The following is a 14909-nucleotide window of genomic DNA, read 5'->3' on the forward strand; positions in this document are numbered from 1 at the left end:
AAAACTTTGGCTATAATTATAAGAGTATTTGCTGTATAATTATAAGAGTATTTAAGAGTAATTGCTGTAGCTGCTTTTCTGCATTACTTCTTTAACCATTGCTGCCACTATTTTAGTGGAATAGAAGCCAAGCTTACAAGTCTGTAATTACTCACTCCATTTGTGACAGCAATGGTTAAAGAGGTAATGCAGAAAAGCAGCTACAGCAATTATAGTACAGATTTGTTAAGGGCAGATCTACTACAATATGCAAATTCATTTATCAATGTTTGTGAGTCTTTGGTAATCAAGGTGGTGACTTTCTAAGTTTTTAAATTCTGTTTTATACTCTATGAAATAAACAAATTGACAAAAAAAATTGACATAAACAAATTATGAATTCAATCTGGAGTAACAGACTATTGATACTTTAATTTAAAGAAGGAAAGTTAAATTATGGTCACTAAACACACAGTAAATAAATACTCAATTTTATGGAACTGAATTTAATGGATGACACAATAGAGTGTATTCTGAGGTGCTCATGAAATACAGGAAACCGGGACCTTGTGAGTCACGAGCAAGCATCTCAGTCTGTTTATGGATAATCCTGTTTATGATATTGTTAAATGCTCATTTGTGCCCTGTTTCTTTATTATATCATGTACAGTATATCATCACGGAACTATTGAAAAGAGAACACATGCACATCTGAGTGTTGTACAGAAATTAAAGCAGTTAGATTCTGGTGTGTCTCTTCCCCACATCTTTGAGGAATGCAGAGTGAAAAAAAACAAACTGTATCAGATAAAAAGCAAAGTTAAGCTTAAATAAATGCAGGCAGTCTAATCTACTATTCTTTACACTCATAGCAGAATAAATTTTGCCTTCATAAGTTGAACTGTTACTGCACTACTCTCAACCAGAAGAGAAAAAGGTAAATGACAACTCACTGTAAAATTTTGTTGGGAATCAACATATTTGAATTGCCTTTATAATCTGCCTTATTTGAATATAAGATGAGCTTCTGGAAACTAGTATTCCAATTTTATAACCTTAATACTATATTTCACAAGTAATGGTAATAAATTAAAATTGTTCTGCACAAATAACTTTTTTTGTTTGTGAATTTTTGCAATAACAACTTTTTCCTGGAAATTGCTGTTTTCATCTGCAAACACAAAATCTGTACAAAATAAGAAAAAAAAAAAAAAAAAAAAGCTAAAATTAATCCCTTATAATCTAAATATATTTAAATAAGTTTTTTCACTGTTAGTCAATGTTTTATTTTTTCATTATAATTAATAATTATTATTTTTTTGGCTGATGCAGCAAAAACCTGGATTTCCTTACACCATCTGGCTAATACTAGCAATGGTAATGAAATCACTAAATGCAGGGCCCGTTTGTCCTATGGATAATAATGTTCTCTTTGACAAATTGCTGTACCCATGATATTTTATTAAAAATCTGTACGAGCCTTCTGAAACCATTATTCCAATTACATAATTTTGATAATAAATTTCACAGATTTCTGTTTCTAAATGACTCCAAAGGAACAAATTTGATGAAACAATATAATTATGTAATTTTATTGGCCCTTTCTGAAAGTACAAATGTTTTTCAATGCAATTATTAGTAGTTGCTTGAAGTGATCTTTAATAAAAACATATATAACTTTATTTTAGATTATTTCTCTTTGAATTGTAAGAAAGGTTTAATATACTTCATTTTCTTATTTAGAAAGGGAGAGAGAGAGAGAGAGAGAGAGAGAGAGAATCATTACCTCCAAGTTGGTCCCAACATCACTTCTTGTAGTACCTCTGTTATTCTTACAACTTCATCAGTGGTAGGAACATTTAGTAACAGTACATCAGCTGTGACATCTTGAATAGCATCCTTTGCTGATCCATTTTGGAGACGGTAGAGAAGTGGCAGGAAGGAAATGATTGCAGCAAATACAAATCCAATAGTCAGGTAGTCAGTACTCTGTGCAGCAGCATCCACTTTCTGGATAATAGCAGAACTGATATCCAATACCGTTAGATCCACTTTCTTGCATTCATTGTGCTCCCAAATGGTACAGCTCACTTAGAAAGTTATTGAGGATACAGGAAGTTGAGAATGGAGCAGAAAAGGCAGCAAAGAGCAGCAGAAAGCATGTTATGAAGGAATATTCTTAAAGCTTTGCATAGATAAGATAAACTAACTGACTTATATTAAGAAGACTATGAAATGATGTATACAATTTTATTACTTTATTAAACAGTGTGGGTGCACACACACACATTGTAATTAAATTTATCATCTAAACTAAAATATTAATATTCTGACTACATTCTGTTAGTATGCACAGTGTACAACAGCAGTACTTAAGGTAATCATATATTAGGAAAATGCTCAATTAAGATTTAGCTATGTACATAAAGAAACAGAAAAGAATATATCAGAATATACTGATATACCATGGCACTAGTGAATGCCTAAAGTAAAAAAGCTGGCCTAGCTTAAATGGTAATTATGGCAGTAATGCACTTTGGCATAGATTAAACTAAATTCTGATAGCCATATGTCTTGGTCCATTCTTCACCTTATTCTTCCAAAAACTGTAAATGCACAAGATTTGCTGCCAACAGCAATCCAGCCTTGATCTCTCCTAACCAATCCCGGGTATTTGCTGAAATCAAAGAAATTACAATGCTGACCTATATTATTATGGCAATTTGAATGTTTCCCATGACCTGTTCCAATTTGAATATTCACCCAAAACTGTGAAACTAATAGTGTACAAGTTCCCAACTTTTTTGAGAATGCAACCCATTTTGACAATTCAGTAAAGCTTCAAAGACTCAAGTCAATTCAAACCTAGGAAAAAGAATTATCCTGGTTTTAAAGAATCATAGGGATAATTTTTTGAAAATTATGAAGTCAAACATGCTAAATGAAAGTTATTTGCATATAACACCAAAGAATAAAGAAATGTACATCTTCCCAAACTGATCATATTTAGTGTTTAAATAATATTGCAATTTATTTAATTTCAGCAATTGATTGCAAAGAAGCCTCCATTACATTTCACTTCTACTACAATTATCAAAATAAACTCAACTTAATGTATTCGTCAATATTCCTTCTTTTCACCGAAGTAATTTTTCAAATAAATAACAAAATAAAATTTACAACACATTGCTGTACTAATAATGAAAACATGCACATAAGTAAGACTGTATGGAGAAAACATCAGATTGCTGCAACACTGTGATGCCCACTGAATATGATTTAGCTAATAGAGAAGCTGGACTTGCATGTTGTGCCAATTAGCACAAGTTGCATGACATATATTAATTGTTATAATTTATGCAGTAAATAGCTAGAAATAATATTTTATTAAATATTATTTATCAGTATCTTATTAAATAACCTGTAACATAAATATAGGTAAAACAGAAATATATTTCTGTGGCCTTTAGTGAATCTAATGGTGACTCATGTTTGGGTCAGAACTCACAGGTTGGGAATCACTGTGATAGTGCAAAAAAGGACCAAAGATTACACATGCACACACTTCATAAGTTTCCAATTTTCCTCAGTTCCATTCACGACACTAGTACAGATTTTTTTAGCATATGTTTTAAATTTCTTTCAATGGTATCATTGTTTTCTTTATTTAATTCAAAAGCACTCTTTACATTAATAACTTATCCTTTAAGGATAAAACAATGCATTTAATAACTTGTCACGAGGTAATTTTTTAAATGTGTTCTTACTTTCGATTTTGATTCCTTCAAATTCTTTCCACTTCAACATGCTCTCAATTTTAGCTTCAGAATTTTTCAAATTAGCAGTGGCATTGATAGTTTGAAAAATTTATTTATCTGCTTTTACCATAGTGAATCTGTAAAGCTTCTGAAAGGTAAGAGAGCTCCTCCAGGATGTCAATCATTAGTGCTAAATGGAATTGCAAAATTAAATGGAAAGTGCAAAATTCCAGATTAAAAGTCGATTTGATAATCCGGAATATTTAACTTCTGATTCAAAATTTTTGCACAATGTGGGATAATTTCCTTAACCTGTAATTGCCATCCACAAGCTACAAGCTGATCATCGTAGCCCGAACACACAACCGATCTTTATAGTTTCCACATCAAGTTCTTTAGCAATCATCCTTAATTCACACTGGCTTTTTGGAGATTGGTGATATAATGCATACAGTTTTTTTTTTTTAATTATTGCCTGTATGCCATTATATTTTAGAACATTTTCTACACAGTGAAAGCCTCGATGAAATTTCAAAATCTGTCAACGTTTCATCTCCGTAAAGTTTATATAATATCTTAGTTACCTCAATCCCCCCCTCCTCTTTATGTTGCTACTCACTAGTTCTTTGAATATTGTGCAAATATTGTGCAAGTGAATATTGTGCAAGTTCTTTGAATATTGTGTCAGATTCTCACACATATATTCAGCTACTGTGACCATGAACATAGACAGGAGAAATTTACTGGAAGGCATGGATCACTCACTTCTCTGAAAAACATATACCTGTTTGTCGGAGTAAAGGGGACCACAACATAGGTTGACCAGAGGCTATTATCCATGTCAAGAATCTTCTTAATCCCCTGACTGGCTATGGAAAGTATATTGACTAGTGCAACTTCTCGGTATGTGACTGCATAAATTTTAGGAACACCACTAACATTGTGAAACGGTAATCCCTTTCACCCTTAATTCGCACTTTCTAAATTGCCTAAAGGCCAGAAATGAGAACAATGCATACAAAGTTGTCTCTTGTAAACCACTGTTATATGGAAATTTTCTTTGTTCAATGGAAACTATTTTAAATGTAATTACCAAGGGGAATTTTAAAAAAATTCGCTGCAAAGAAGTTCGTTAAACAGGGGTCCAACTGTAATAAAATCAAAAATGACGCAATTTTAAAATACATACCTGATCGATTGAGTCATTAAAATTTTAGGGATGGGGGCCCAGCTTGCTCCACAATAGTTTCGGCTCTGGATACTCAATAATTGCATTCAGGATTTCATTTGTAAAATAAATGATCGTCTCAACAATGGGCTCTCGTGAGCCCACTATAGCTCACCATTGATTGCACCCCTTAATAACAATATTCTTCTACCTGCTGATATCTAGCAGGCAGAAGAATGCATTGCACTACTTGCTGATTGGCCTTATAAGGGTATTCATATTCACACTATTGAAATACAAACATAATTGATCTCAACACAAACACAATTGATCTTAAGGGCATTGATATTCATACAATTGAAATACAAACTCATATCACTGCCATGATATTAGCTTTGTATTTCACTGTAGATGAAGGAAACATATGGGCATTTGAACCAGCTATGTACCATCATGTTTTATCACTTTTTCTTCCTTTTTGTTGCTTTTCATTAGTGAATTTTATTTTATTTTATTTAAAGCTTTATCAATGTTTTATTAAATATAGTAAAGTGTTGATGTGGATTACTTAAATCAAGATGATTAAATCTTTAAGCTACATGGTTTACATGGGGCATGAACCACAACTGTGACTGAGAAATTCACAGTAATTCACAAACTTGTGAAATAGTTTGCTAAGAATGAATTCATAAAAGCCTTACATAAAAGCAGCAGTGTGTCTCTACTTCACAGCAGCACACTGTTCATAAAAATTTAAATGAAGTTGTATCAGTACACTAGGCAATAGAGTTCATATAAATTCTACAAAATTCATATAAATTTAAATTTGAAGAAGCAGTAGCAATTTAGGTAATGTTTTGATGAGATTAATTTATAAGAAGAAGAGAATAATAAAAATTTTGCATTCCCAATGAATAAAATTATCAATGCTGGGATTCATCAATCTGTTCATCCAAAATGTTATATTCAAATGTTTGTATATTACAACTCCTGCAATATTAACAATTTCTCTAACTAAAGCTATTGCAATCATCACTGCTCAGCAATGCTGGTTGCAATTTTTAAATTATGACCGTTTGTTTGTTAGGGGCATTCATAACATCATTCAAATGAGTGGGGATTGAGTGATCAACTCGCAGACCATAAGCTATAGAGGCTACAAAATTTACTTTTGTAATAAATCTTTGTTATTGGAATTATGATTTACAACACAAACAGCAAATGGCGAAAATATTCTCGTTCTTATCAAAAGTAGGAGTAAGCATTTTTTATCATTTATAGTTAAATTTTTCAGATATGAATGATGATTTCAGTAATTTGCATGAAAAATCAATAGGTGTGTCCTTGTGAAAAAGTGACAAACAGCAATAAACTTTTTGAAGATTGAAATCACCAAAAACATTAGCGATTAGTCATTCTGCTCCAAAATAGTTAAAACTAATATATGAATGTAATTTAATAATTGCAGTAATAAATATTTCAAATCACACTGCACTTTGACTCTTTCTGTTTCTGTTGTAAACAGAAAAAGGCATTTTTCAAAATTAAAATTCACTAAGAATTATTTTAGGTCTATAATGCTTCAAGAAAGACTTGCTTACCATGCAATATTAGCAACAGAAAAAGATACTTTGAAAAGCATTAATATGGACATCATAATTAAAGAATTTGCAATAACTAAATCATGAAAAAGTAACATGTAAAATTATACTTAAGTAATTATTATATTTTATATTTTTAAAATATTTCTATATAAAATTAACTGAATTTTGTATGTTGTATTTTTTAGGTGCACGAATGCACACACGTTAAGTGCCTATTGCTTTCACATATCCATCTGTCTGCATATAACAGAGGGACTTCTATTAGACAGATTTTTATGAAATTTTGTATTTGAACTTGCTAAAAATATTTATCACTCCAAACCAAATTTTATTAAAATCAGACAAACAGAAATTTGGCAATTAATATCATTAATTTTTTTCCATACAATTTTTATGGAAAAAGAAATTCTTAGATTAAATGCAGTTTTAATGCAGTATTGTTAGCTTTAGACAGTCCATGCACCCTTTGCTTGCATTGTTATGCAAGACTTGTGAACATGATGTCACTTGTGCAGAGAGAGAGAGTTACACAGAGAAAAAGAGCATTAAAAATTAATATGGGAGGACAGTAATAAATATATAGTTGTAATTAAACAAAATGGCTAAGTTTAGAGAATGCAAACCTACAGAGTTTTATTAAGTATTGTATAAAATTATAATCTTAGAAATTAATTGATAAGAAGATAACTATATTTAACTTTTCATTGATCACAGAAAGTTAAAAAAATAATAATAAAAATAATTGAAGGCGCCTGAAATATAATGTACTACATACATTAGGTAACTTGTTTTATTTTATTATATTTCAAGTAATCTTGAAATTACAAAAATGTATCTCAGTGCAAAAGTGCAATAATACAAACATTTTAAGTTCAAGGCTCATGACTGATAAATATGGTTAATGGTTGTATTCATTGTTAAAATAATTAGTTTTGATCTCCTCTGACTTAGCAGTCATTCCGATATCATATAGTTAATTACCAAAACCCATAAGGATTATGCCTTGTGCATTTCGTATTTCAAATACATTATTACCACACCCTTTGGCATCTCTCATATTGTGGATATAACTTCGCAACTGTGATTATTATTATTATTATTAGCCATATGGTGCAAGGAAGCCTGAGGCTTATGCTGCACCAGCCAAAAAAAAAAAAATTTTCTGAATTACCAAGAGAGAGAGAGAGAGAGAGTAGAAGGGAATCACCAAGAAAAAGAATAATGATATCCAGCTCAGGACCCTGGGTGTGCCAAGCCCATACTCACCAGATGTGAGCCCCTGGGGGCTGGCTCGTTGCATTACCAGGGTACCTGCCCACCCACTGATGATGAAGCCCAATAGCCTCGAAACGATCGTCTGGGTGGTGGCATCCTCTGAAAATAAATAACAGTAGTCTTCTCTACTAGAGAAGCATTATTTACTTGAAGTAGTGCAATACCAGCTATCTCGTTGTGAAGGCACCCACAATATGAGATACAATTAAAACGATGCCTTTTACACTACTTACGTAGTTCAAATTTATGGGTTAACTATGGTGTATCTACACCGATATTACATAGTTAATTACCACAACCCATAAGGATTATGCCTTGTGCATTTTGTATTTCAAATACATTATTACCACACCCTTTGGCATCTCTCATATTGTGGATATAACTTCGCAACTGTGATGGCTTGTTGCATTACCAGAGTACTTGCCTGTCCACTGATTATGAAGCCCAATAGCTTCGAAATGATCGTCTGGGTGGTAGTCCTCTCTATTAGAGAAGCATTATTTATTTGAAGTAGTGTAATACCAGCTATCTCTTTGTGAAGGCACCCACAATATGAGATACAATTAAAACAATGCCTTTTACACTACTTACGTAGTTCAAATTTATGGGTTAACTATGGTGTATCTACACCAATATTATATAGTTAATTTTAAATTTATAAACAGGCATATATATTCCTGGGAACAGGCCTGAGCACTTGCTCCAGTAAAATTTAAAAGTACCTTCATTAATAGGAAGATGCTTCATGACTGAAATATATGAAACACAGCTTGACACAATACAAGCCAGTCACACTATAGGGTTTTGTGAAAGTCATATTCATAATTGTAATCTATAAATTGCCTGTTTACAAAGCTACAATTTCATAAGTCATGATTGTGGTTTATGCTCAGTGTATTTCTTGACTGCTTGGAAAAAATCATTATCTAAAAGTAAAAACTTTCGTGCTATATGCAAATGTATATAACACGAATATTTGTAGCAACACTACTGCATGTTTCATTAATTTTATCAGTTTATCAGGCATTAAACTTGGAAATATGACAATTCATTTAAAACATTATGTTATTACAATAAATTAGCACAGGAAAACATTTCAACAGTGTTTTACTGACAAGTATAAAGTTATAGAATTCTTATAGTACCGTGATAATAGACTAAATATAAAAAAAATAGCGAAATGCTTAAAGTGCAGTACTCAACTTGAATATAATCTGCAATAGTTTTATGAAAAGACTGATGGCTAAATATAAGGTGGAATGGTTAAGTTAATGCATTAAGGTGGGGAGAGATTTAATTTAACGGAATTTTAAAATAAGCGCAAGGAAGCAGAAGTGCACTACTCCGTCCCTGGTTGTCATAAAGTAGAAAATAGTTGATCTGGAGCATAAAAGAATTGATATTGCCAATAGTCATGAAGAAAGACTTTTGTTAAGATATAATGTCTTCAGTTGGGGGTGTTAAATGAGAAGTAACGCATGCTGTATTTTAAGGAATTTTCTATACTCTAGTGATGCTCTTTGGGACACGTGGGAATCTCAGATGTGAGAGGTTCCAAGCCGAGGAAAGGTGAAAGGGAAGTTTTGCGTTTAGGATGTTGAGATTAGTATTGTGTCGAAACCATTCGATAATGAGGGCTTCATATTGAAGAATTTTGTGGCTGGTTTTAAGTCTTATAATGGTGATAGCGGAGTAAATTAAAGGAGTGTGATTGTGGGGTTTGGGCATGAATTGTGAGTTCTGCACTAGCTTGTCCAGATCTAAGACTATTATAGTGGGTACACGCGAGTGTTGGAGGTTTTGGTAGAACCAAACAACCCATCCCCCCAGAAATAAAATGATACACCCGTTACGCTGATGACATACTCATAATAGGCAATAGGTCCACTATAGACAATCTCTTTTTAAAATTTAATTCAATACATGATAGGTTAAAACTCACTCTTGAAATTGAAACCAAGAACCAAATTAATTTTATCAACTTCACTGTTTACAAAACAGGTACCAAACTAGGCACAAAGATTTTCAGAAAAAATACACATACAGGCAAATACCTACATTTTGCTTCGCACCACCCCCTATGCACAAAAAAAGCGGTTTTATACAACCAAATACATAATGCCCTCAAATATAGCACCTCACAAAATGACTTAACCAATGAACTTCAATACCTCACAGAAAAATTTAAAGCTAGGAACTACCCAACCCAACTCATTCAACACACTACTTCACCGCCAAAAGTAAAATTAACAATCCACCAAAACCCACCACCAATGCAAATATACGCATCATCCTCCCATACCATAATGAACTTGCCGGACAATTCTACCGTGTGTTTACAGGTACTGATATCTCCCTTATTTTTTCAGCTTATAATAAACTCAGATCTTTATTCAACACTTACGAAGATACACACAAATACCCAACCAAAGATTTGAACAATATAATTTACTTGATTAAATGTCAACCAAACTGTGATGTCTGTTATATTGGTAGTACTACTAGCAAGTTTGGTTCTACCAAAACCTCCAACACTCGTGCATACTACCACTATAATAGTCTTAGATCGGGACAAGCTAGTACAGAACTCACAACTCATGCCCAAACCCACAATCACACTCCTTTAATTGACTCCACTATCACCATTATAAGACTTAAAACCAGCCACAAAATTCTTCAATATGAAGCCCTCATTATCGAATGGTTTCGACACAATACTAATCTCAACATCCTAAACGCAAAACTTCCCTTTCACCTTTCCTCGGCTTGGAATCTCTCAACATCTGAGATTCCTACGTGTCCCAAAGAGCATCACGAGAGTACAGAAAATTCCTTAAAAAACAGCATGCATTACTTCTCATTTAACACCGCCAACTGAAGACGTTATAACTTAACGAAAGTCTGTCATCACAACTATTGGCAATATCAATTCTTTTATGTTCCAGATCAACTATTTTCTACTTTATGACAACCAGGGACGGAGTAATGCACTTCTGCTTCCTTGTGCTTATTTTAAAATTCCGTTAAATTAAATCTCACTCCACCTTAATGCATTAACTTAACCATTCCACCTTATATTTAGCCATTAGTCTTTTCATAAAACTATTGCAGATTACATTCAAGGTGAGTACCGCACTTTAAGCATTTTGCTATTTTTTTTTTATATTCAGTGTTTTATTTTAATTCTCATTTCATCAATGACATTGGATAACAGTTTGTATTATTTGTGAAAATAATATTGTGTAACATAACAGTTACAGTTTTTCTATAAAATATTTGCATAATAGGTAGATGGAGCTTTCAATCAAAATGCTAAAAATCAAATCTGCTGCTAGATTTATGAAATCATGGATTGCCAATCACTGAGCTATGTATTTCAAGAGAGCGAAAAAAAGAGTAACTTCTCAAAGATGCTACATCTTGCTTTGGTAAACAGCCATATCCCTTTAAAACTATATTAACTAATTGAAAGTGATTTGTAAAAAAAAAAAAATTATGAATCGAAACATTCCAGATGAATTTACCTTGAGGAAGTCTTATCTTAATGCCTATTTATGATGGCATGATTTGCAAAATTTGTCAAGGTAGTAGTAGTAGTGGCATGTGATGCAAGAAAGCAAATGTATGAGCTTATGCAGCATCAGCCAAAAAAAAAAAAAAAAAAAATCACACCATTCCCTCCAAATGCCTGTCCAGTTCCTCCTTAAATTTATTCAACCTATCAACTTCCACAACGACAGATGGAAGTTTGTTCCAGCAATTAACCACCCGCTGGCTAAAGGCAAATTTCCGCACATCTATTCTACATCTGCCTTTTCTTAATTTGAATTTATGCCCCCTTAGGTTCGTAATCTGAACAAGTGGAAGGATCCCATCAGAATTCAGCGTGCTCAACCCATTCAAGGCCTTATATACCTCAATCAGATCACCGCGCAGGTGCCTAGTATCCAGCCACTGCAATTTGCAGAACTTAAGCCTCTCTTGGTAAGAGGATCCCTTCATTCCCCTCACCAATCTTGTTGCCCTTCTCTGTACCCTCACCAATCTTGATGTAGATTTACTTGAGCGTTCAAGTAAATCTACATCCTTCCTAAAATGAGGCCTCCAGACCTGTACGCAGTACTCAAGGCGTGGCCTGACCATTGCCTTATACAGAGGGATAATCACCTCCTTTTCCCTGCAAGAAAAATTCCTATATATCATTGACAAAACCCCATGACCTGCCCAGGCAGCCTGTCTACATTGCTCAGAGAACTTCATATCTGACTGCAAAATTACTCCCAGGTCTTTTTCATTTTCTACCACCTTAAGTGTAGTACCACACAGTTGGTACGTTTCTCTGGGGTTACTTCTACCCATATGCAGTACTTTGCATTTGCCAAAGTTAAACTTCAGTTGCCACTTCTTAGCCCATCTGCCCAAATTATCCAGATCCTGTTGCAGTAGCACACTGCCATTACTGTCATTAACAACCCTGCCAACCTTTGTATCATCTGCAAACTTCGACATTAAGCCTGATATACCTTCATCAATATCATTGATAAATATACAAAACAACAGTAGACCTAACACCGAACCCTGTGGGACCCCACTAATAACATTAGTCCAAGAAGAGCAGCACCCATTGATTACTACCCTCTGTCTTCTCCCACTTAACCATCCTTTTATCCATTGTAGCAACTTACCCTTAATACCATTCTGCTCCAATTTGTACAATAGTCTTCCATGCGCAACAGTGTCAAAAGCTTTCCTGAAATCCAAATATATGATATCAAAATTATTTTTTGCATCCAGTTCCTTTGTAACCACATCATAATATCCTATCAGGTGTCGGAGAAAAGTGCACTTGGATATCTACCAATGAAACAAAAGATGCTTTATCAATTATATTGCTCATTTCATTTATGGGAAATCAGACAGAGAGGTTTCATCTGCATTTGTTTGCTTGTAAGGTCCTGAATGAAAACATGAATTACTCCACAACTGCAAGATTTATGAATTATTCTTGCTGTTATTATGGCCAGACCAAGCCATGATATATATAAATGTATATATCAACACATGTCAAAAAAAGCAAGTTGATATTACCATATATTTCCATTTAATATTGTATTTAATTCTTCAGAATCAATTGGGGAGAATTTTGGTAAAGTTAATAAGTTACTTGTTATGTAAAAACAGATATTTCACCAAAGCTCCTATAGACATAGCTGTTTACGGAGATATGCAACTTGATCACCCTCTTCCCTTGAAGCCTATTCTGATAAGGTAGGGAAGGTAGTTATGTGCAGATTTTTACATTAAAAATACTGATTCCATATATATATATATATATAAAAAGTTGTCAATGCTTTGGATACTATAGATGTTACAGCTATTGGCATTAATATGGCAATTCTTTGCAGTTTTTTGGTTAGAAAACATCTGCTGTTCATCAAGACTTACTTTGCTGGTCACCCAATTTTATACCTGAACTTGAAGCAGGGGACTTTCTTTGAGTGGTGCAATTGAAGAGGTACGGAAAATTTAGTTAGAAATTTCAACCATTCTTGGAAATAGAGGAAAGAAAATAAGAAATAAATTTGCTAGTGTTTTAAAAAAATAACTCCGGATTTCAAATTTTGAGATAAATAGATGACTCTGTTAATGAAAATGAGCATTTCACTTCCATTTCAAGTAATTTCAAGTAGAGGCTTTGAAGGCTCATGTTTCTAAATTTAACACAGCAATATGGAAAGATTCTTCTCCACTTCCACTTTTAAAAGGATTTTGAGTGATAAATGACACAGATTTACAACAGATCACATTAAAATATATTGTTTACTGTAATAAAGGTTTTTCCACAGAAAATAATACTTATTCTGAAACTTTTCATTTAACAGTTTATTACCTTTAAATCCTGAATACAAAGAAATTATAATTCAATTAATAAATAAATGTATAATAACTGTAATATAATAAAGATAATAAATGTAAAATATTATTACATATAACAACGTTTTGGTCCACATTATCCAATGTCTAATTATAAGTAACTGAGAGAATATTTAACTTAATACTACATGCTTTAGTGATATATAAAAGATGCTACCCAAAAGTTAAGAAAATGCTCACATAACAATGTTACCACTAACAGCACAAGATTTTCCAGCAGTAGTGATGCCATGGATGCTCAGTTTGATGACAGTTATGTATGTGAAACTGTTAAGTGAAAATGTGTACAGTGTGCTCTGTGATTTTTTGAAATCAGCAATTCAAAAGAAAACAGTTAATTTGAAATTGTTTCCAGCATGGTAAAACAGCTTTAGAAACACATGGCATGACTGATTCAATAAATATACATGCCAAAGGCCGATGTGGTGCTTTTGATAAAGCACTGTTGCTCCGTCAGACAGTTTCTGATCAAGAGCCAAACATCCATGCCTCCCCACCCATTTATTCTTCAAGACTGCTCCTGTGAGATTCAGCAAAATTGCAGAAATTATTTGCATATTTCAGGTAATGCCAAAATTGCTGGACTGTAGCAAGTCACAAGAGAAGTGTTTTGAAGAACATGATGCACAATTAGATAAGTTAAATATTTGTTTTTAAATACATTCTCATAACTTTTGGGTACTGCTTTGTACAAAATTTTAAAAACAAACCTAACATTTAACAATAAATGGAATGATAAAATTAGAAATTACATGTTAGGGATAACACATTTATCTCAAATCAATGCCATCAAATTAACAAAAATATTGTTAAATTGTTAATTCAGTATGTAAATATCAAATAAAACATACATTGCCCTACCATTAATATCCGGACCCCTCCATGGATGGGGAAACAGGTCCTATGCATGCACCACTTCACAGAACCTGCTATAAATATGCACAGTGGGCTTCGAACAGACAACTAGAAAAGTGGGCATGCAAAATGACACATTCAACAGAATTAACAGACTTTCAAAGTGGAATGATAGTAGGATGCCACATAAGCAAACATTCTGTACGCAATGCTTACAGAATGATCCCCAGAGTGACTGCAATGTCTCTGCAGAGAGACATTGCAGTCACTCTGGGGATCCCTAGGTCAACGGTTAGTGACATCATATGCAAATGGAAGAGGAATGGGACTGAATCT

At 33.2% G+C, this 14909-nt stretch overlaps 1 protein-coding gene across 1 annotated transcript in view; it reads right to left on the reverse strand.

Moving 5' to 3' along the window:
- Positions 1–14909, reverse strand: part of phtf (putative homeodomain transcription factor) — a 210028-nt gene that overhangs the window by 71667 nt on the left and 123452 nt on the right. The window contains exon 12 of the mRNA XM_090385805.1: positions 1766–2069. Within this exon, the coding sequence (XP_090241931.1) occupies positions 1766–2069 (304 nt within the window). The remainder of the gene's footprint in view (positions 1–1765; positions 2070–14909) is intronic.

Source organism: Mastigoproctus giganteus, chromosome 12 (assembly GCF_048544385.1).
Source record: "Mastigoproctus giganteus isolate SK-2022 chromosome 12, ASM4854438v1, whole genome shotgun sequence".
Lineage (NCBI taxonomy): Eukaryota > Metazoa > Arthropoda > Arachnida > Uropygi > Thelyphonidae > Mastigoproctus > Mastigoproctus giganteus.